The sequence below is a fragment of the Falco punctatus genome (assembly GCF_963210335.1).
Source record: "Falco punctatus genome assembly, chromosome: 6".
NCBI lineage: Eukaryota > Metazoa > Chordata > Aves > Falconiformes > Falconidae > Falco > Falco punctatus.
The window spans coordinates 72,761,814-72,781,838 of record NC_137585.1 but is presented as its reverse complement, the minus strand read 5'-3'; the positions used below and the strand labels follow the sequence as shown (position 1 = coordinate 72,781,838).

Genomic DNA, 20,025 nt, shown 5'->3' with positions numbered 1-20,025 from the left:
GCCGGCCGTCACCGGGGCGCGCTCCCCCCCGCCACCACCGCCCCGGCGGGGACCTCCGCTGCCGTGACTCTTTCCCAAGGCAAAGCAGCCGAAATCCGGCAGTGTTCCCTCGCCGCCACTTCCCGCCCGGAGTTACTTTAATCCCCGTTGTACGCCGGCCGGCGCCGCGCCCCCCGCGGCACAGAGGGCCGCCCCCGCGCCCCCCGCCCCGGCCCGGGCCCCGCGGGGACTTACGTGGTGGCCGAGGGGAAAGGTCCCTCCGAGGAGTGGTTCATCACCAGGGACTGGAAAAGTGTCAGGCTAAAGACTAGGAGCCAGCCAGCAGCCATCTTCCTGATCGAAGATCGATCCCCCTTCCCCAAGTCGGCGAGACGGCAGTAATAATAAATTCAATTACGGTGTGTGTGGCGGTGGGGGGGGCAGGCCGTTGTTTTTTAAAGCCTCCTCCGCTCCCCCCCACCCGCCCCCTCGCAGGAGGCGCAGCCCAGGGATGTGAGGCGAAGCGGGAGCGCGGCCGAGGGTGGGAAGGAGGAGGAGAAACGATGGAGATCTGTGGGTGGAGAGGGGGGAAGAGGAGAAACGGAGATACTCTACTCTCCGCTACTCCAGCAGCAGCTCCGGCTTCATCTGATCCGCCGCCATCAGGGCTACTTTTGTAACAGATCCCCGCTCGCTCCGTCTGTGTCTGTGCGTCTCCTTCCCCGATTTATTCCCCTGATTGCAGAGCAGACTGAGGAGGAGGAGAGAGGCAGGCGGGGTGGGAGCTGCTGAAGGGAGAGGAGGAAAGAAGGGGAGAGAGAGTTGGCGACGGGCAGCTCGCTCCCGGCTCCTGCCTTCCCTCCGGCGGCGGGGGGAAGCCGGGGCGGGGGCGGGCGCGAGCCCTGCGCGGCCGCGCTCCTTACAAGGCAGCGAGGAACTCCCGGGCCGGGCCGGGCCGGCCGCCCCCGGCGCCGCGTGCCGCACCTCCCCGCCGCCCGCACGCTATTTTTAAAACAGCTTCGTGCCTTATTTTAATCCCCCCTCCCCTCCTTTAAGCGGCAGCCTCACACAGCCCGTGTGCCACCAGTCCGGGCTGCATTTTCAAATATATTGTTGACCGTGTGTATATATAACACTCCACACGGATGAACGCCGCTGTGCCGGCCGGTGGCCGTGGCGGCGCGGCTGGGCGCGGAGGGCTGCCCCGCCGAGGGGCGCCGAGCGGAGCCGGCCCGGCCGCCCCCGCCTTGCGCAGGGTCCCGTCCCCGCCGGTCCCCCAGCACTGGAGGGATGCGGGGGCACGGCGGGGAGCCCTCGGGCTGCATCCCCGCCCCAGGCGCATCTCCAGCCTAGAGCGCAATTCCAGATCTCTTTGAAAATTCAGAGGACAAATCCCCTCCTCTCCCTGTCCTTTATTTTACCCACGTTGACACGTGCCAGTCTCTGTGGCAACTATACGTGCTTGGTACGAATGGAGAAAGTAACCCAGGAATATATTTCTTAGCTTATTTACTAAAGCAATTAAAAGTTCAGTGACCATGTTTATTTGCTATTCGATCTGTGGGTTGTTATTTTTGTTTGGTTTTCTTTCTTGTTATGCGTTTACATATTCTTACGTATTTAATTAAGTACAATTATATGATTATATTTTAATATCTTTAATTAGTCCAACAGGTGACAATGAAAGAGCAGACCCAGTACTCATGTTGTTTTCATCTCCTTTCTACTTAAGGGCGGCATCATCTTGAATGTATTAACTCACAACAGTTTCTATAAACCAGAGAAGTGTTCATCTCTATTTTAAAAGTGGCAAAAGGACCAAAGCTGAGATCCACAAATGAAGAATTGAGTGCTCACATTTGCCCAGGCATGAAGCCAGCGTGATATTTCAGTTGCAATCTGTAAAGCATGCAGTCAGTCATCTACATTGTTTCTGGATTGGAGCTGGCGCTTCAGAGCTGGTGGGAAGAACTCCCAGTTGTCTTCACCTATCCACCTACCTGTATGTACGTAGGATTCAGGGTTTGGATACAAGTCCGAAATAGCAATTTTTAAAATGATACCACAGCCTGTAGACTCAAAACAGGCTGAAGGGTATCTGTAGCCCAGCTTTTGTAGGTCTCCATAGGTTTTACAGTTTTGCCACATCAAGTGGCAACACAGCTCATCTGAGCATCCCTGCTTTCTTAAGAGGGGTGCAGAGGCACCGATGGCTTCTGCTGCGATGGGTAACTGCAGAGTCGTGGGCATGTGACACAGCGGTCCTGCTTCATAATAGCATGTATCAAGATGACATCCAGGGTGGAGAAGACATTGGGGAGTGGAGTAAAGGTTTGGAGAAATGCACAGAGGAAAGAGGCTTGAAATGTGGGGTACTTCAAGTTGCACAAGGCCATGACAAATTTACTTCTTAGAGTGTCATTTAAGGCCTCACCTCACGCTTGGGGCCCCACACTGTTTAAGGGTAGTTTATCCAGTATCAAGAGGACATCAGTTCAGTTATGAGCATGAATATTCCTAAAAAAACACTGGTTCGGCTCCTTGATAGTACTCTGAAGGTAGGCACAAGTTCATGCATAAACTCTGCTGAGATCCACACACTGGATGTTCTTCTGTTAGTTGTATACCAGAACACCTAAAGCCTCGCAGTGAACAACACTCCTTCAGAATAAAGGATGGAAATGCCCGACCTGGCTCCTTCCCTACCTGAAGGATCCAGCACTTGCCCATGTCATCTCTGCTGAACAGAAAAATGCTCATGTTCAATTCCCAGCTGTGCTTCCCCCAGAGGCCCACACACTGCTCGCCAAGCCATGGGCACTGAACTGGGAAAGAGTTCTCTCGCACTGAAGTGGGCAAATGGAAAAGGGTGCACACATTGGTTAGGGCAGGAGAGGGTACAAATGACTGTGCAAGCCCACATGGGAAATGGTTTCAGTAGGTGGGAATAGCAAGACCACTCTCCCTCAGATGTGCCTTTTCAATATAATCTAGGAGGGACTAAGAAAGATCAAAGAATGATAATGTAAAATAATAAATAGAAAAGTATAGGGTTACACAGAAATTTTTTTTTCATCATTAGTACAATTTTCTGTAAACCTGCATTTCTGACACTGCATCCATCATTTATAGAGCTCCTTAGGGCAATAACTATTTCTACTAATAATTCCAACAACAATAACACATGGCTAGCAATGCAATGGTGCAATGCATGGGTGGGTTGGCACCCCACCTAGTACGGTAAGGTCTGGATTGTGACTGTTTCACCAGTACTAGTACACTGTAATGATAGCTGAAATGTGAAAATTATGCTAGAGAAAACATCGCTATGTTTTAATATAGCAATGTTTGAAGCATCAAATCTACTGTGCTATTTACAACTGCGTAACAAGGCTCTCTGCAAGGTAATCCTACAGTGAACGCTACTTACATGCGAGTGAATGCCTGTGGAGCTCACTGAAACCCGAGGATGAAAGAAAGGCGAAAAGCTATCTACATATGGCTCCTGCGTGGAAGAGAAATAGACAGGTTAACTCCAAACAAGCCAGCTGAGGTTCTGAGGAACAGCCAGGGCTGGAAAAGGGAGCTTGGCAAGGGCTACCGATGTGGCATTCATGGGAAGATTCAGATCTGTGATATACGACTCAAGTTCAGCTTGCAAGCTTTACAGGATTTACAAGCAAACTTGGACTGGAGCCCAGTTTTGAGAAAAGCTGGTCTCAAATAACAATTTTCCTTCAAAATTAAGTGAGGCTTGAAGCTGGGATTTGAATTTTTGCCTTTTTTTTAGTCTGAAACTTAGGAAGCCAGTGCCACCTTGAAGCACGGGGAAGAAAAGAATGCAGGGGTTACTCCAGAAGTAATGTGTTAGTTATTAATTACTCACTATTTTGTTTCACCTAACTATTTATGACTTAAAAATGCATTTATATGCCAGGTATTTAATAGAGATGCAGAATGTTTAGAAATGTTGATCTCATCCTACAAACATCCATAGATATGAGTAATTGTACTCAAATGAGTTCCCACTAGCTTTTACGGGAAAGTGTGATTGACTTAAAGCATAATACTAGCAGAATTAACTTTCCTGCTATTTCTTCATCCTCCCATAAACCAGAAAAAAAAAAAAAAGAGCACAAATGTAGTTTCATCATGAAATTTTAAAAAGCCATTAAAACCTCCTAAGCGATCAATTCCTTTCCTCCTTTGATGATTATATTATTTCCCTACGCAGTCACATTTCAAACAATATTTTAAACACATGGTTTGTACTTCACAGCAATGTTGTACTGGAGATATTCTTATAATTTATCTGTGTTAAGGTTCCTAAAGATCTGTTACAGCTGACAAGTGTTCTTTTTTAAGCACTTAAATATAGACTTGAATGACAAACCATGAAAGTAAATCTTTTGTCATTCTTACTTCACCTCATTCTAAATTTATGTCCTGTCATGTCTGACCAAGACCTTTCTGTGAAGGAGCACAGGAATGATAGGGACTGGTACAATGAGAGGGGTCTTACAGAAAGCTTACTTTGCACCTACTTGGTAGACTTGACAGTACTGCGCTTATGGTTGGACTCAATGATCTTAAAGGTCTTTTTCAACCAAAATGATTCTATGATTCTATTGTATTCTATGGTTCTGCTGAAATTACTGGGAAGCATTCTATTGACTGTGGTGGTCCATAAATCAGAAATAAAAAATCCTATTGCAGAAATACAAAATTTATTTTGCATCGAAGGCTTCTTCTCGGTTCAGTGTATCAGTAACAAGTATTAATCCACGATCAAGCCTTTCTCTTTAATTTCAAGTTCTGGATATATTATTTACATTTTCACAAATTAGTTATCCTATTGCAAATCCAGCATAAGAGACAAATGAATGGGGCCTTCTGTCTCTCAAAAATATTTTCTTAAAAAATATATTGGGTTAGAACCAGATTCAAATTTTATCATTATGGTTTTATACTTGTATATAAACTCCTCCTTCAATAATCAGCATTGTCATAAAACTTTTGGAAAACAGTGGCAGTTTAAGACTTAACATACACAGTCATTGCAGCACTTCTATGAATAGTTACCATGCAATGACAAAGTGTCTTAAGTGTCATTTTGGGGGGGGTTATATTCAATAATTAGGTAGTGGCTGTTATTCTTGCTGGTCCTAATCTGCAGTGTGTTAGGTACACTTCATCTTGTGGTTGGGATGACAAGTATTTTGCTAGATGGAACCACAGATGTCATTCAGTTCAGCCAAAATGTGCTTGCTGAAATACTGCAAAAAGTATGACAAGGTCTTAATGCGTGTCCAAAGAAGAGCAACGAAGCTGGGGAAGGGTCTTGATCACAAGTCTGATGGGGAGCGGCGGGGGGAACTGGGGGGTGTTCAGCCTGGAGAAAAGGAGGCTGAGGGAAGACCTTATCGCTCCCTATAGCTACCTGAAAGGAGGTTGTAGCGAGGTGGGGGTCTCTTCTCCCAGATAACAGGCAACTGGATGAGAGGAAACAGCCTCAAGTTGCACCAGGGGAGGTTTACATATTAGGAAAATCTTCACTGAAAAAGTTGTCAAGCACTGGCACAGGCTGCCCAGGGACATGGTGGAGTCACCATCCCTGGAGGTATTGAAAAGATGTGTAGATGTGGCGTTTAGGGACATGGCTTAGTGGTGGGCTTGACAGTTCTGGGTTAATGGTTGGACTGGATGATCTTGAAGGTCTTTTCCAACCTAAACAATTCTATAATTCTATGATAATCAATGCCACGGTGATACCAAAATACCATTTTGTTCTTGACATCTAGTATCTTTATGTCTGTGTGTTACACAGGGCAGGAGCAGGTAATCGTACTGAATAATTCTCATTCTGTTTCCTTGTGCAGGACTGACTAGAGAGCACAGGCAGCCTGATCTCAATTTCTAATTTCAGGGGAAAAAACCTTATTGAAGGCTGCAGCAGATGGAAATGCAGGATCCAGCCTGCTGCAAGGGAGCTGAATTGTTTTACATATTTGAATTACATATCATTTTATATTGTAAAAACTTTGTGAGCTATATCCAGCAGCAAGATAGTCAACGTTGTTTTGTTCTCACCCTTGTTTTTATTCACATTTGAGTAAGCATGCTGCATCTAGTACCAAAACTTTCCCTATCTGATATAATTTCTTTTTCTTGTTATTGTCAGGTTTGAGGAAAACATTCGCCCTAATTCTAGTCATGAGAGCAGAGATTATGCATTTTCACACTGAATGTTTCTTTTGTTTGGTTGGATTTTTTGACACTGCTGTTAAACCAACAATAATTTTAGGAGAGTTTAATACTGAAACTTAGAGCTCAGCATAGTAAATATTCTCTCTGTGAATACCAAAGAACACTATGTTAAAACAAAGTGCCAGGCAGGTAAAACTTCAATCATTGTGCTGGTTTTCGCTAGGGTAGAGTTCATTTTCTTCGTAGTAGCTAGGATGGGGTTGTGGTTTGAATTTGTGCTGGAAACACTGTGGATAACACAGGGGTGTTCTCATGTTCTCGTCACCGCTGAGCAGCTCACACGGCATCAGGGGCTTTTCTGCATCTCACCCCATCCCACCAGCCACCAGACCGGGGGGCACAGGGAGCTGGGGGGGGACACAGCCGGGACAGCTGGCCCCGACTGACACACGGGATAGTCCATACCGTATGGTGTTATGTCACTATATAAAGTGGGGGAGGAGGAGCAAGGGGAGGGGTGTTTGGAGTGATGGTGTTTGTGTTCCCAAGTCCCCGTTACACGTGACGGAGCCCGGCTCTCCTGGGGATGGCTGAGCACTGCCTGCCCATGGGAAGCAGTCAATGAATTCCACGTTTTGCTTTGCGTGCAGACACAGCTTTTGCTTTACCTGTTAAACTGTCCTTATCTCAACCCTTGAGTTTTCTCACTTATACTCTTCTGATTCTCTCCCCCATCCCACTGGGGCTGGGGGAGTGAGCAAGGGGCTGTGTGGGGTTTAGCTGCCAGCTGGGGTTAAACCACAACACCCATTTAAGGAGGAAGCATAATGCAAAGTGTATTAAAGTATCACTGATCCTGATACATCTACGCAAGATATTGTAGCACTATGTGGAGGTAGTTCTTTGGTCCTGAAAGTCTCTATGTTCATTGCAGTATTATTATTATGCTTCTGGGTTTGGAAGGAAAATTAACTTTTTAGTTCAAGAGTCACTGTGTTGTATTTCACAGTGTAATGTAGAAGTGCTTGTTGTAAATCTCATATTGATGTTGTGACACTAGTCACAGAAAACCATAAATGTCAGTAATCTTGCTGGAGAAAACCTTCAATTATAAATGTTAAACTGTGGTACGTTCAGAGCTTGTGTAGAAATATAACTTCTAAGAACACTCTTATACAAGTAACATATACGTTTTATATAAGGATGTGATTAAGTGACACAATATTTTTGTACAACCTTGTCTATCTTCCACCCAGCCCCTAATCTATTTTAGCTTAGTTTATTCTATCCCTTCCATTGACTTGAAGCAGATACAGTTCTTTCTTGAAACCAAAAGTATGTATGTATTTCTTTTTTTTCCTCCTAAATCAGGCAATTTCCCCCAAAATTTTCACCCTGTGAGACTCATCCTTACACCAGTAGAAGCTTTTCTAAATGTAAGAATGCTGCTTTCCTGAAATCTGATATCTTGCAACTTTATAGGTCTAAAAAAAGAGTACATCGTCCCACTGGAAGGAAAGGACAGCTGCTCCCTGGGATAGCAAACCGAATAATCACAGCAAACCACTGTCAGCCAAATGCAGTGAAGCCACCTCAATTTCTCATACCTGCTTAACCTCATCAACCAGGTGATTATGAAAGCTGCATTCAGAAGTTATTGTTGAGATTTTATTTAGCAATATTTCTGAAAAAGAATGAGTACTATCATGCTGCCCAGCCACAGACACTGCTTTTGGAAATTTAACAGGATGAGCTAAAGCTTAGTAGGAAAGTTGTATCTGACTCCCATCTTTTGGGAACATGGTTATTACTGTTCCCATTCTGTACTTGGTGAGATACACACGGACTACCTTCAAGAATAAAAAGATTTCTTTTGTCTTATCCAATAAGTAACAACAAGTAAGTACTGTGCTCTTAATTAAATGACTATTGTGTAAGTGACTTGTGTTTCCAGCTAAGAATGACAGCCTGAAAGCGTGTGAGTGTTGGTATCTTTGGACAAGGGATCGTGCATGAATGAGACATGGTATTTGTCAGAGAATTGCCTCCAAGAACCATTTACAGAGTGGCCTCTGCATTCAGTGTTGGATCATCAACCTCCTGATGCTTTTAATTCGACAGCTGGGAAAAACTAGTGATGCCAGCTCCATCTGTAGTAGATCAACACAGACCAGCACCTCCACAGAAGGATACATCCCATCCTAAAATAGGTGGCTGAGATGGTATCGGTATCCCGTTTCGTCTGCTTTGCAAACTATTAGTGAATACAAAAATAACTTAGAAGGAATGCGGGGCAGGGAGAGGATAACCAAAAAAAAAAAAAAAGAATACAGGGAAAGTAAGAGTTAAGAACAGGAAAGTACAAATGAGGAAGGAAGGTTGTGCATGTGGAAATGAAGACAGAACAATAAATTTATGTATCATAAAAGGAAGATAAAATTTTTAAAAGGAGCGAGTGAGATGGAGAAAAGTAGAGTGAAACGAGAAAACAGGAACACGAGGAGGAGAAAAATTTATTAGGAAGATGAGATGGTAAGGGGAAGGAAACAGTGCTGAAAAGGAAAAGAAGCAGGTAAGCAGGAAGAGTAACAAAGACGAAAAAGGGGAAGAAGAACACTGGCAGAGGTTTGGTCTAAACATACTGGTGCACACATGTCCACTTATTATTAAAAGATCACAGATTAGGAATCGTAATGGTAAAAAGAAGACACACATTCAGCAAGTCTGTCAGTATGCCTGGGGAGCACACTGCAGCATGCTGTGACTTTGCCGTGGCCACGCTGTGCTGGATCAGAAGCCAGGCAGGCCCGTTATCTGGGATCAGGCCCATCCAATACGTTTTGCCCCTAACGAGAGATTATTAGCTCAGCTAATGGAGGCCACATAGCTTGTGGTTTAGGAGCACAAGAGCCACTGCTTGTGCTCAGGGTGAAGGCAGAACTCTCTCCTGTATAATGCAATATACCTCAGCCCGATCATACAGCATCTGCTACATATTTTACACCAACTGCAAAAATTACTTAAGGTAAATTTGAATCTCTTGTGCACCCATATTTTCTAATGAGAGAGGCTAATGGGATAGATGGTAGACTTTATGGCAAGTACTCTTAAGAAATAATAAAATAACAAATAAATATTTATAATATTCCTTCTCCAATCAAGCCTAAGGGCAGATAGGTTCTCTCATCTTTCATGGTTTCTTAAAAATCTTTAATTGGCAGTTCTTAAAAAATTCCAGTTCAGGTTTTAAAGTGACAAGTCAAAAGATAAAAGCAGCTGTAGGTAAAGTTGCACATCTGATCAGCCCCTGTCTCTATAATTAAAATGAGGGAATGGATTTTAAAGTTACATTTCAAGCTTCTGCTATCATTTTTGCAGCAAGTGAGTATTTTTACATTGTCTAAAAGTGTAAAGTATTTTGCGTTTGCCCATAGTATCTGTATGGGTCTAATTCTTTCCAGAATCACGCTCTATTAAACTATGTGACAATAATGTCATTTGTTCATATAGGTCAATACTCCTTCCGTTGTCCAAACTATTTCAGCCATAATGTATCAGTGTGGTATCGTTAAGCCCCCTTGTAATAAATGGCTCTGCGCAGTCTGCAGTGCTATGCAAAGCAAATAGGGCAGCTCTGTAGAATTCACTCCAAATGCTGGGATTAGTTATGTTTTAGACTTCATATTGCACTTGCATATGTTATTAATTACTGCCACTCCCAATTTAATAGCTGTTTCCATAGTAACTATGAGATTTTTAAAGGTGCGAAGGGAAGTAAACTGAGTAGTTGGTTTGGTTTTGGTTTGTTTATTTTTTCTAGAAGGAGGACAAAGAAATCTGACAAAACTTATATGTGTCTGTATTTGTATATATAAACATATATTTATATACAAATATATGTTTATAAATCTCCAAACTCTAAGCAGTGCAAGATAAACAAAAAGTAATAACAGAGAGGATCATGGATGTTTTCAGAAACCAAGCTACTTAAATATTCAATTATTTAAATTAACAATCTGCTCTCACTTAATCCTTTCCAGTTTAATCCTAGTTTGCACTTTTTGGTACAATCTAGAAAGTCCAGTGAAGTCAGAGTACGTGCAGTGCAAGTAAATGTGGAGTTATGTCTGTCTCCAGCATCACAGATTTGCTAAATACACTACCAGAGGCACTGGCTTAGAACTAAAAGTTTTAAAAACTTAGGTCCCTATTGTTTGAAAGAATGAAAACCTAATCATAGACTTAATATTTTATGTGAATTATAAATTAAATGCATGACTGTGTCTCCTCCAAATGAAATACAGCTTTTTACATCTGCTGCCCAGCACATTTACCAGAACAAGAGCAAAGTGTATCATATCAGCTAACGCACCCAGTACCTGTTATTATCTTTGAGTCATCTCTAAATTCTGTCTTCAGACAACACTTGCTATTGGTTAAGAAGTATTCTGAAAACATCTAGGTAGCATGTCCTGCCAAGTGGAGATATGGAGACTTTAATATTTACTCTCATATCAGAAAATAAAATAAAAATAAAAGCAATAACTGAGAAATTATAAATTATTGCAGCTTGAAACTACTGTGGGGAAAAAAAAAGGTGAGAATTATTTTGATATTTCAAGATGTTATGCTGAAGTAACAGAAATATTTCCTTTTCAAAGGACTTTTCAAGTATTTCTTTACATTTATAACAGTTGTTCTTAAAGGTAATTAAAATTGAAAGAGGAAACAGAGAAAATATGTTTATTGCCAAAATTCACATTTTCTTAAAAAGATAAACACCCTTCACTCTGGGAAACTACTAGCACTATTTCCTGTAAGTAAATGTGAAGGTCACTTACCATACTCTAACTCTTAAAATGTCATATAAAAATTATAACAATCTGAGCTGCATTTCCATCAACAGTTGTGATACAAAACGTGTCTTTAAAAGTCCAGTTCTCTCTGCCTTGAGTACAGAAAGCCTTTCCCCCACTTTGAAATGCAGATGACTGACTCCAGGAGTACCACAGGAATTCTCCACTTTTTATTACCAAGGGAAGCCCATTGTCAAGTCCCCCATGTGCCCATCTGTGCTCTGGGAGTGAAATGGGAGCCTTTGGAAATGAATAAGCATTTGTCCTGTGCACTGCTGAAATGCTGGTTTCAGAGTTTTAGTAGGTTAGGAGTGATGCCCATGTTGTGACTAACCTTCAGAAGGGTACAGAGCACCTCAACCGCTTATGTTTAAAATTGTCATCCAAACATCTAGCTAAAGCACACAGTAGGTAATAATAATACAGGATATAATAAAATAATTAAGCATATGGAAATAGAATCTTTTTTTAAAAAGGGGGGCTCTTAATGTTTCGCAGGATAAATCTGGACTGAGAGTTTTCCTTTTATAACACAGATCAATGTTTCCCCAGTGAGCAGGGAAATTCCTGTAGGACCTAAGCATGTTCTGCCTCCCACGCGACACTTTGCAGCAGAAATCCTCTTTGAGGAGAAAAAGTTCCTCTCCATAAGAGGCTACTGCTATTTTCTTATCTGCCACCTTGAACTGGATGCCCACGTGCACAGCCCTTGAGCTGCACCACATCTTGCATGACGTCCTGTGGAAAAGTCACCTTACCAACTCCCCAGGGATTGCCTGAGACCAGGCTAAGGCACCTGCTAAGAAAAAGCAGCAGCAGCAGTAGATGGGGCCACTGTTCATTATTCCCTGGAAACAGAGTTCCTTTGTTTCTTTTTGACCTTGGAAACTTCTTCTGCCCTTGTCTAGCCTTTTCTTCTGGCCAGTCTCCTGCGGTCTGCATTCTAGGCGTAAAAAGAGATGAGAGGGAGATCATTTCTGAAAACATGAAAAGTCTTGGGAAAACATTGAGAGGAGGACATAACCTTGAGAGTACCCGAGTAAAGGAGGCAGATAACCTAATGCAGGGTCAGAAAAATGAAAGGAAAAGGATTAATTAAAATGTACTAAAAGAGTTTTGAAGATGAAAAAGAAATATAAGTGCTAAGTATTTTTCTTTGTAACCGAAGCTCAGCTGAAAATCAATGGGGAAAGCATGGCTTTTCTTTGAGTGATGATTTGCATATTAATATTGTGATAGCATTATGCAATAGTATATAAGACAGATTGGGTAAACAAAGGCTGTGACCAAACATTTCAGCTTTTTCCCCACGTCTATTCAAAGTAAAACTGGCAGAATGTCACACTGTAGGCTTGTCCTTGATTTGTTTCCAGTAGAACATTAATTGATGTGTTCCCATGTTTTGATATGTGATTTACAAGCTCTATAACTCAAAGGGTGATTACAGCCAGGCTAGCAATCTGGATGCCAAGCTTCATTTCAGTGAACTGTCCTGGGTATTTCACTCTAGAAATCATGCCTTTCTAAATGTGTGGGAGACAATATTAAGCAGTGGCAATCAACAGTAGTTTTCTGTTGGTGTAGCGGGAGGGAGTATTTTGAAATAGCTAGTGCATCTGCTTGGTAGCTATTTTTCTCTCAAACTGGAAAAATCTCCTATGTTTCAAACAGAATACTCACAAAATACCCAGAAATCCAGAAGTCTTCACTAAGAACATTCTGTATTTTTTAAAAATCTGGTTGGTTTGTTTCTTTTTTAAAGCAATCAAAATGAATAGAATATATACAACCAGGAAAAAAAAAATCACCCCAACCCAAACAAAACCCCAATTTTCTTCCCCTAGTACTTCAAAATTGCTTTGCAAAACTCATGGTAACCCAGAAATTTCTGAATTACAGTTTAATTCCAATACAATCTACAGTGGCTCAGCTGTGACCCCTAAATAGCAAGGTTATAATGGGAACTGTGAAAAATTCAAGCCCATTATTGTAATACCCTGTGTTACTATAATATTATCTATCCATTTCATGTTTCATGTAGTTTTCTAATATTATTTCATTTGGTGAAAGATGCTTAACAGAAATAAAATTGGAAGCAAGTTGTAGAGAGTTTGTGTGTCAAAGAGAAAGTACTGTGATTGTACGTTTATTTGACCAAAGGCTACTTCCAGTACAGCAGCTTTACAGGTTAATGTCTCTTTGTTATAGATCATTTCAGCTCACACATCAACATTAGCCAGAAAATGGTATTAGGATTGAGTAGCAGGGTACTAGAAGATGGGTAAGGCACACTGCTATAACTTCGCAGTGAAAACTGGCACATATTAGCCAAAAAACTGTGGAAGCAACCAGCAGCAGTAAATTGGTGATAGCAAAATGTTTAATATATTGAAAACACAAATGCTAGTTCATCATTTCATACATAGAGCCTGCTGTCTGAAAACTGGCTATAAAGAATTTGCTTTATCCAACTTTTAGGGGAGCACAATTGCCCTCTTTTTACCAGTGGGATACGTTGTCACTTCACTGGGATCCTATGCCAGTGCAATCCTCTTTTCAGCCCCCTTTCAGGATTTGTTGCAGAGTCACTGTTTATGGAGACACTCTTTTACTAATGCCTTTTGCAACAGGTGCAACTGCCTATGTGCAGGAGAGAGGCTGAGTCTGTTACTTCTTGTACAAACTCATCTATTTTGTTTCTCATCATGGTATGTGACTGATATTTCAGTGAAACATTTAATGATGTGAAGAATACTTGTTCTTAGTATATATACTTTCTTCTTTTCTTTTTCATGTGTTGTTTTATCCATATAACTTTGCACTAGAAAGCCAAGCACACCTTAGTGTGGGGTCAGGAGAGTGGCCCAGCCTGAGGCTTTTCAGTCCTTCAGGCAACATGAAATTTTGATGTGGAAGCAAAGTGGCTTCTTAGCAGATGAAAGAGCTTATGAGAGTTTAAATAAGGAAAAATAAATGGAAAGTAGCAGTGTAGTTTTGATGTGGCAGGGAGAGTGGTATAACTCAAGAGAGGTCAAGTTTGGAAGACAGGGCTAATGGGAAGAAAGTGGACTTTGCAGAAGTTCAGGGAGGAGAAATGAGACTAAGAATTTGTGGGAGGACATAGGAGGCTGTATCTTTCCCTGATACTTCTAGTAAGCATATTGCTATGTCTGAGAAATGAAGTTGCTGCCCTTGGCCTTCATTTCACACATTTAACTGGTCTTTAGTTATCTTTGAATTGTACCTTGCATGGAAAGTCCTGGTTATTGGGTAATGAAGCCCTTAAATTTACTAAAGATTCTGTGGAAATTACAACATAGAGAGGGGAACATATCCAGAAATAATTGCAGCTTTATGTACACTGTGTCCAATGGTCCACCTCCTCAAGCACTGAAGTTTGCTTCAGTTTGTATCTAGCTGAGCAAATGAAGATGCAAATAACCAAGACCAGGTCATCCTGTGGCTTAGAGCTTCCTGCCAGCTGGAGATAATAGAATTAATTTCTGCCGATTCTGCTGTATGAAAGGAGGATGCTAGGAGTTAGCAAAACATGCTCAGAAAACACCATGTTCCTGAGGTCAAAAAGTTGTAGAATAAAACAAGAATTGTCAAAAATCAAACTGAAATTAAAAGAAGAACCAGAAGTTTCACTACTTTCATAAAAGAGAGGAGTGGAGGCATTATACAATGGGGTTAAGGGAAAAGGTGAATTAGCTATGGCTATTTTAAAATAGAATTTTAAAACAGGTAAAGAATAGATTTGAAAGAGAAAGAGTGAAATGTTGAGGTAAAATGTTGGTTGAACAATTACCTTAAATATTAAAGACTTATTCCATGTAATATTTTCATTAGTAATCTTGGCGTTAAGTATGTCAGCCCACATGCAGCCAACAAACCTCAGAAGTCCTCTGTCCCCCTTAGATCAAACACAGAGGAACCCAACCCTCATTTCCACTCCATATTTTCTGATGCTTGCTTAAAGACAGGTAGATAAACTTTTGTCCACCACCTTCTCAAAAAGATAAATTTCTCAGGAGTGGAGAAAAGTCAAAGAAATACAGGTGCTTCTTCTTTTTTTTTTTTTTCTTTTTCACTGATTCTTGGCAGAACAAAATGCTCTCTGACATAAGTTGTTCAGCCCTTATATCCTGATTGTTTTCTAGCAAACTATTTAAACAATTTGACTTTCAAATAGATAAATTACCATTGATACTATTTTGGGGCAAGACAGTTGTTTGGTACACTTGAATGCTAAGTCAGCTCCTGGGCTATGTAAGCAAAGGTTGCTAAGATTCAGCTATAAACTGACATTCTTTCAGACTGATGTCAGAATGTGACATTCAGTAATATCAGATGCAATCTTCATCTCATTTTAAAACTGATGTGTGAATTTATGCAAGCCTAGAGAAGGATGACCAGTTAGCTTTGCTTCAGAGGGATTAAATGGTCAGAGAGGAATTGCACGCTTACACTAAAACATCAGGAGTTATAAACTGTTAGTAACAGCCTCTGTCAGAGCAAGGTGTCCTCTCAGGAGAGCTATGGGGACTCAGACATTTCCCTTCAGACAGAATTTTCATATGTGGTTTTGTTCCAGGTAAGTATTAAATCCCAATCCTTAAAAATGTCCCACGCAAATAAAGCAGTAAGCTAAAGCCAGCTCAACAGTGGTTTGATTTTACATCTAAAATGTTAACACTGATGAGAAATGCAAATGCAATACTGAAGCAGTATCACAATTGGATTGAATTTGCTAAGTGTTTTGGAATTTTTGCTGAAAAAAAATGGAGGAGTATATTTCAGAATATGTGTAACATTTAATGCTCCGCTCTGTGCTCTATTTTTACAACAGCTGAAATAAAATTCGAATGATTTAACACGAGACTTATGTAACTACAAAATTAACTAAAATATTTTTATTTAAATGGAAGAATTAAAAAAAATCTTAATTTTACCCCGCAGCTTGGGCATTTTTCAGTTTGACCTCGTCTAATTGTTTCTCTGTCAGTCAGAGAATCTCGCATTATTCACTCAGCTCTTTCCCTGAAATGATCTTCCTTGTGATGTATGGCAGAATTAGAAATGAGGCTACCTCTAGCCTTCTGTAGGCAGAGGAACAAACCCAATAAACTAAAGATCCTGAAGCCAAAGGAGGAATAAATAAGCAGAGAAAAAAGATAAAAGAAAACCAACCAACAAAAAAAAAAAACCAGAAACAACCCAAAACAACATGCAGTACCTTAAATTACCATTAAAATGTCAAAAAGCTCTTACTATGGGTTGGGTTTCACCCCAGTAAGAGGTTTTTATTGTTCAGGCTGCAGGGTTTTTTTTATGATAGGAAGTATTCAGGGCAGGTTACCGACAGAAAGAAATAGGGTGACTTCTGTGCATTGGCCTCACTGCAGTGTCTGCTGGGGTTGGAGGCAGTTGGTGGGGAAGCCCACCCTGGGATGGACAGGAGAGGACTCCACGTGCTGCACTGTGCATGAGCTCTCCTCTGCTCCTGCCTTGCACGTCCCATTGTCCAGCATGTGGCTTTATTAATCATTTGCTCATTTTGCAGGAACCAAGGAGAAAATTGGGAAAGATGAGCGTGTTTCTTTGCAAACTCAAGGCCAAAGGAAGAAAGGAGACGAAGGGCTGAAATAGAATCTGTAATTTACACAGCTGCAGTGCCACAAAGGCAGGGGGATGGCTAATACTTTGCTTTTCCTCATTGCTTTCACTTTTTTTCTACTTTCTAACTCTTCTTTTTTTCTACATTGGAATTTTTTTTTTTCTTTTGACAGCTCAAATCACTTACCCAATGGAAAAGTAAAGAATAATATGGGGTAAAATTTGGAGACAGATAGCCATGGATGTGCATTGTCTCACAAGCAAAAGGCATTTTATTTTGTGAAAATCCTATACAACATTCATCAGTTTTGGAGCTTATTTTATATGCTGTTATATGTTAACTTTACAATAGAAAAAAATCTATTGTATTTGCAATTTTGTTTTTTTATTGTACTTGAAGTTTTATTGTGATGCCTTTCAATTGTAGGATAATACAGTGCTATGATAGCAAATATTCTATCATATGATTTCACAGGGACACTGTGAAAAAGCTGTAGTTATAAAATTCTATCTGTTCCATTAAAAATGTGTTGGAACTGTTGCCTGTTTCTTCTATTTAGATACAATTTTTTTTATTATTTTTTTTTTTGGTAAAGCAGGCTTTTTTGAATTTGTTTATTTGTGCAACATCCACCCTAACAGTCACCATGTAAAGCCAATATATTCTAGCCTATGAATTACAATAAAAAAAAGAATAAATAACAGATGTTTCTAAGTACAGTAGAATAGACAATGGTTGATAGCTGAAAGGAAAAATTCATTAAGTACACCACAGAGAGCTTTGTCTACAGAGGTAAAATTTTTATGTGTTGAAATTTATTTATTTGTTGTTAATAATCGTAGAATAGTTTGGGTTGGAAGGAACATTTAAAGATCATTTAGTTCAACCCCTCTGCCAGGGACAGGGGCACCTTCCACTAGACCAGGTTGCTCCAAGCCCCGTCCAGCCTGGCCTGGAACACTTCCAGGGATGGGGCAGCCACAGCCGCTCTGGGAAACCTGGTAAAGTTTCTCACCATCCTTCTAGTACAGAATTTCTTCCTTATGTCCAATCTAAAACTACCCTCTTCCAGTTTAAAATTGTCACTACAGGCCCTGGTAAAAAGTGTTTCTCCATCTTTCTTATAAACCCCCTTTATACATTGAAAGGCAGCAATAAGGTCTCCCTGGAGCTGCCTTTTCTCCAGGCTGAACATCCCCAACTCTGTCAGCCTGTCTTCACGGCAGAGGTGTTCCCAGCCCTCTGATCATTTTCATGGCCCTCCTTTGGACTCGCTCCAACACATCCACATCCTTCTTGTACTAAGGACCCCAGAGCTGGACGCAGTACTCCAGATGGGGTCTCATGAGAGCAGAGTAGCAGGGGAAAAATCACATCTTTCAACCTGCTGGTCACACTTCTTGTGATGCAGCCCAGGATATAGTTGGCTTTCTGGCCTGCTGGTGCATATTGCTGGCTCATGTCCGATTTTTCATCCACAGTATCCCCAAGTCCTTCTCTGTAGGGCTGCTCTCAATCCACTTCTCCTCCAGTCTGTATTGCTGTTGGGAATTGCCCCGACCCAGGTGCAGGGCCTTGCATTTGCCCTTGAACTTCTTGAGGTGAATAATGTTAATTGTCTGTTTTCATGGTCCTAAAAAAAGGTGCCTAATTCCTGGAGCCTTTAGTTACACTGAAGGAAGTCAAAAGCTCCTTTGAATAAAGGCTAAGGTCCTCAGGTCTACGTTTCTAAGCTCTGTTCTTCCAGCGTGGTACAAATCAGAAGAAAAAATGGTTTAAGTAGATACTGGGAAAAATCTGTTGACAAAGAAGCTTTGATATATAACCATTAACACACCCCTCTCTTGGCTTTTGGGTCTTGCTGTGGTTTTGGTTTTTGTTTTGTTACAAAATTATTGCTATGAAATATTTCTGCTTGTAGGTTCTTCTCAGGCAGCGTTTCTGGGGATTCATGGGATAAGCATAACTTAAGGCTGTTTCAGTTACCAGAGTGACTAAACTTACTCCCAAACACAAAACGTGGCCTGACGTCAGAGTTCAACAGTGTCCAGCTGGCCACAGCTCAACCCTGGGAAACTTTTTTGCAGATAAGAGGTATGTCCCAAGAAGTTCAGAGAAATGCAACTGGTATAAAACCCCAGATGTGAAGCCCAGAGCAATGCAACCCCCAGTCAAATGCTGAAACGATGCTGATTTAGTTAATTTTCATTGCTGTGTTCATCAGTACATGTAGCTTTTGCTAACAGGTTTCCTGTTCAAACACTGTTAGTGTTAGGAAATGTTTAATGATAGAAATTTGTTAATGCTGTGATTTGAGAAAGCCTGAACTGGTGGCAGTGGCTTTCCCAGAGGATGTGGCTAAGTTATCACTAGGGTAATTTCTAGCTTGTTTGCTGGCTTTTAGTAGAGTTTCCTGATGGCAGCAAATATATGGCAACTTTTATATTGGTACTAGTCATGGCAAAAATAAATTTTTATTTTGGGAATAAAATTTTCCCCAGGGAAAGGAAGGATACCTGTGCTCATTTTAGTTGAGTCTTGCTAGTAGAAAGACTTAGCTTCTCAGTGGATTTCAGATGATTTTAATTTGAGTTTAGGCAGTTTTTTCCCCTACCCATTTATTCATCTCCTTACAAAAGAGACTCTCTGGGTTCAGAGGCAAATGGCAAGTTACTACTTCTATCTCCAGCTAGCAAAAGTTAATCTCACTATTGCCAGAAAGAGCGTATCCTCCTAAAATGGGTGCCTCACTGAGACATCTGAAGTAATATTACATTAGTCTGAACCAAAAAGGCAGGGATTAAGTCCAAGCAGTTTACATATTATCCAGTAAATATATCCTGGGATCACGCATTAAACCATGAAGATAAAATAATTGGTCAGGTAGTTCCTATATGAGTTCTTCTATACTGTATGTGTAATATTGCTTACAAGCTCATCTCACTGTTGTGCTGATATGAACAAAATTTACTATAAGGCATACGTATGGCGGAGAAGTATGAGAGAGCCGTGGGAAGATGGAGAAAACACACAATGGGGACTGAATTAAGGTTGCAGAGGTGGCTTTTGAGTGCTTGACTCTGTAACCTTTGTAACCTTAATAATGTCATTTTAATGCATACTATGTTTTGTTTAATGCTTCTGAGTAGCTACATTTGGAATGAACTCCACCACCTGCACTGAAGGAAGCAACTCAATAGGTCCTGACCCAGCATGGCCTGTTGTGATCAGCCTGTGTAAGGTCACACGCATCACCCTTAGCCCTAGAGCTGATGACAGGGTGCAGAAAAATTCTGTCCTGTTTCGGGAAAGCCTAATTGCTCACTTTGTCATGTTGATCTTGTAACGTGTCTCCTGCTCCTA

At 41.2% G+C, this 20,025-nt stretch overlaps 1 protein-coding gene and 1 long non-coding RNA gene across 17 annotated transcripts in view; one reads left to right on the top strand and one right to left on the bottom strand.

Moving 5' to 3' along the window:
* Positions 1-1,713, bottom strand: part of CACNA2D1 (calcium voltage-gated channel auxiliary subunit alpha2delta 1) — a 434,287-nt gene extending 432,574 nt beyond the window's left edge. For all 13 annotated transcript variants that reach the window (XM_080392375.1, XM_080392376.1, XM_080392369.1 and 10 more), the window contains exon 1: positions 235-1,713. In XM_080392375.1, coding sequence (XP_080248501.1) covers positions 235-329 — 95 coding nt within the window. In that variant the 5' untranslated portion in view covers positions 330-1,713. The remainder of the gene's footprint in view (positions 1-234) is intronic.
* Positions 1-20,025, top strand: part of LOC308065847 — a 30,759-nt gene that overhangs the window by 333 nt on the left and 10,401 nt on the right. Inside the window, exons 2-3 of one of the 4 annotated variants that reach the window (XR_013928940.1) lie at positions 7,669-7,814; positions 16,609-18,756. This is a non-coding gene — a long non-coding RNA (uncharacterized lncRNA). Of the gene's footprint in view, positions 1-1,711; positions 18,757-20,025 lie in introns of all 4 variants that reach the window. The other 3 variants (XR_013928941.1, XR_013928939.1, XR_013928942.1) reach the window with 3 other exon arrangements.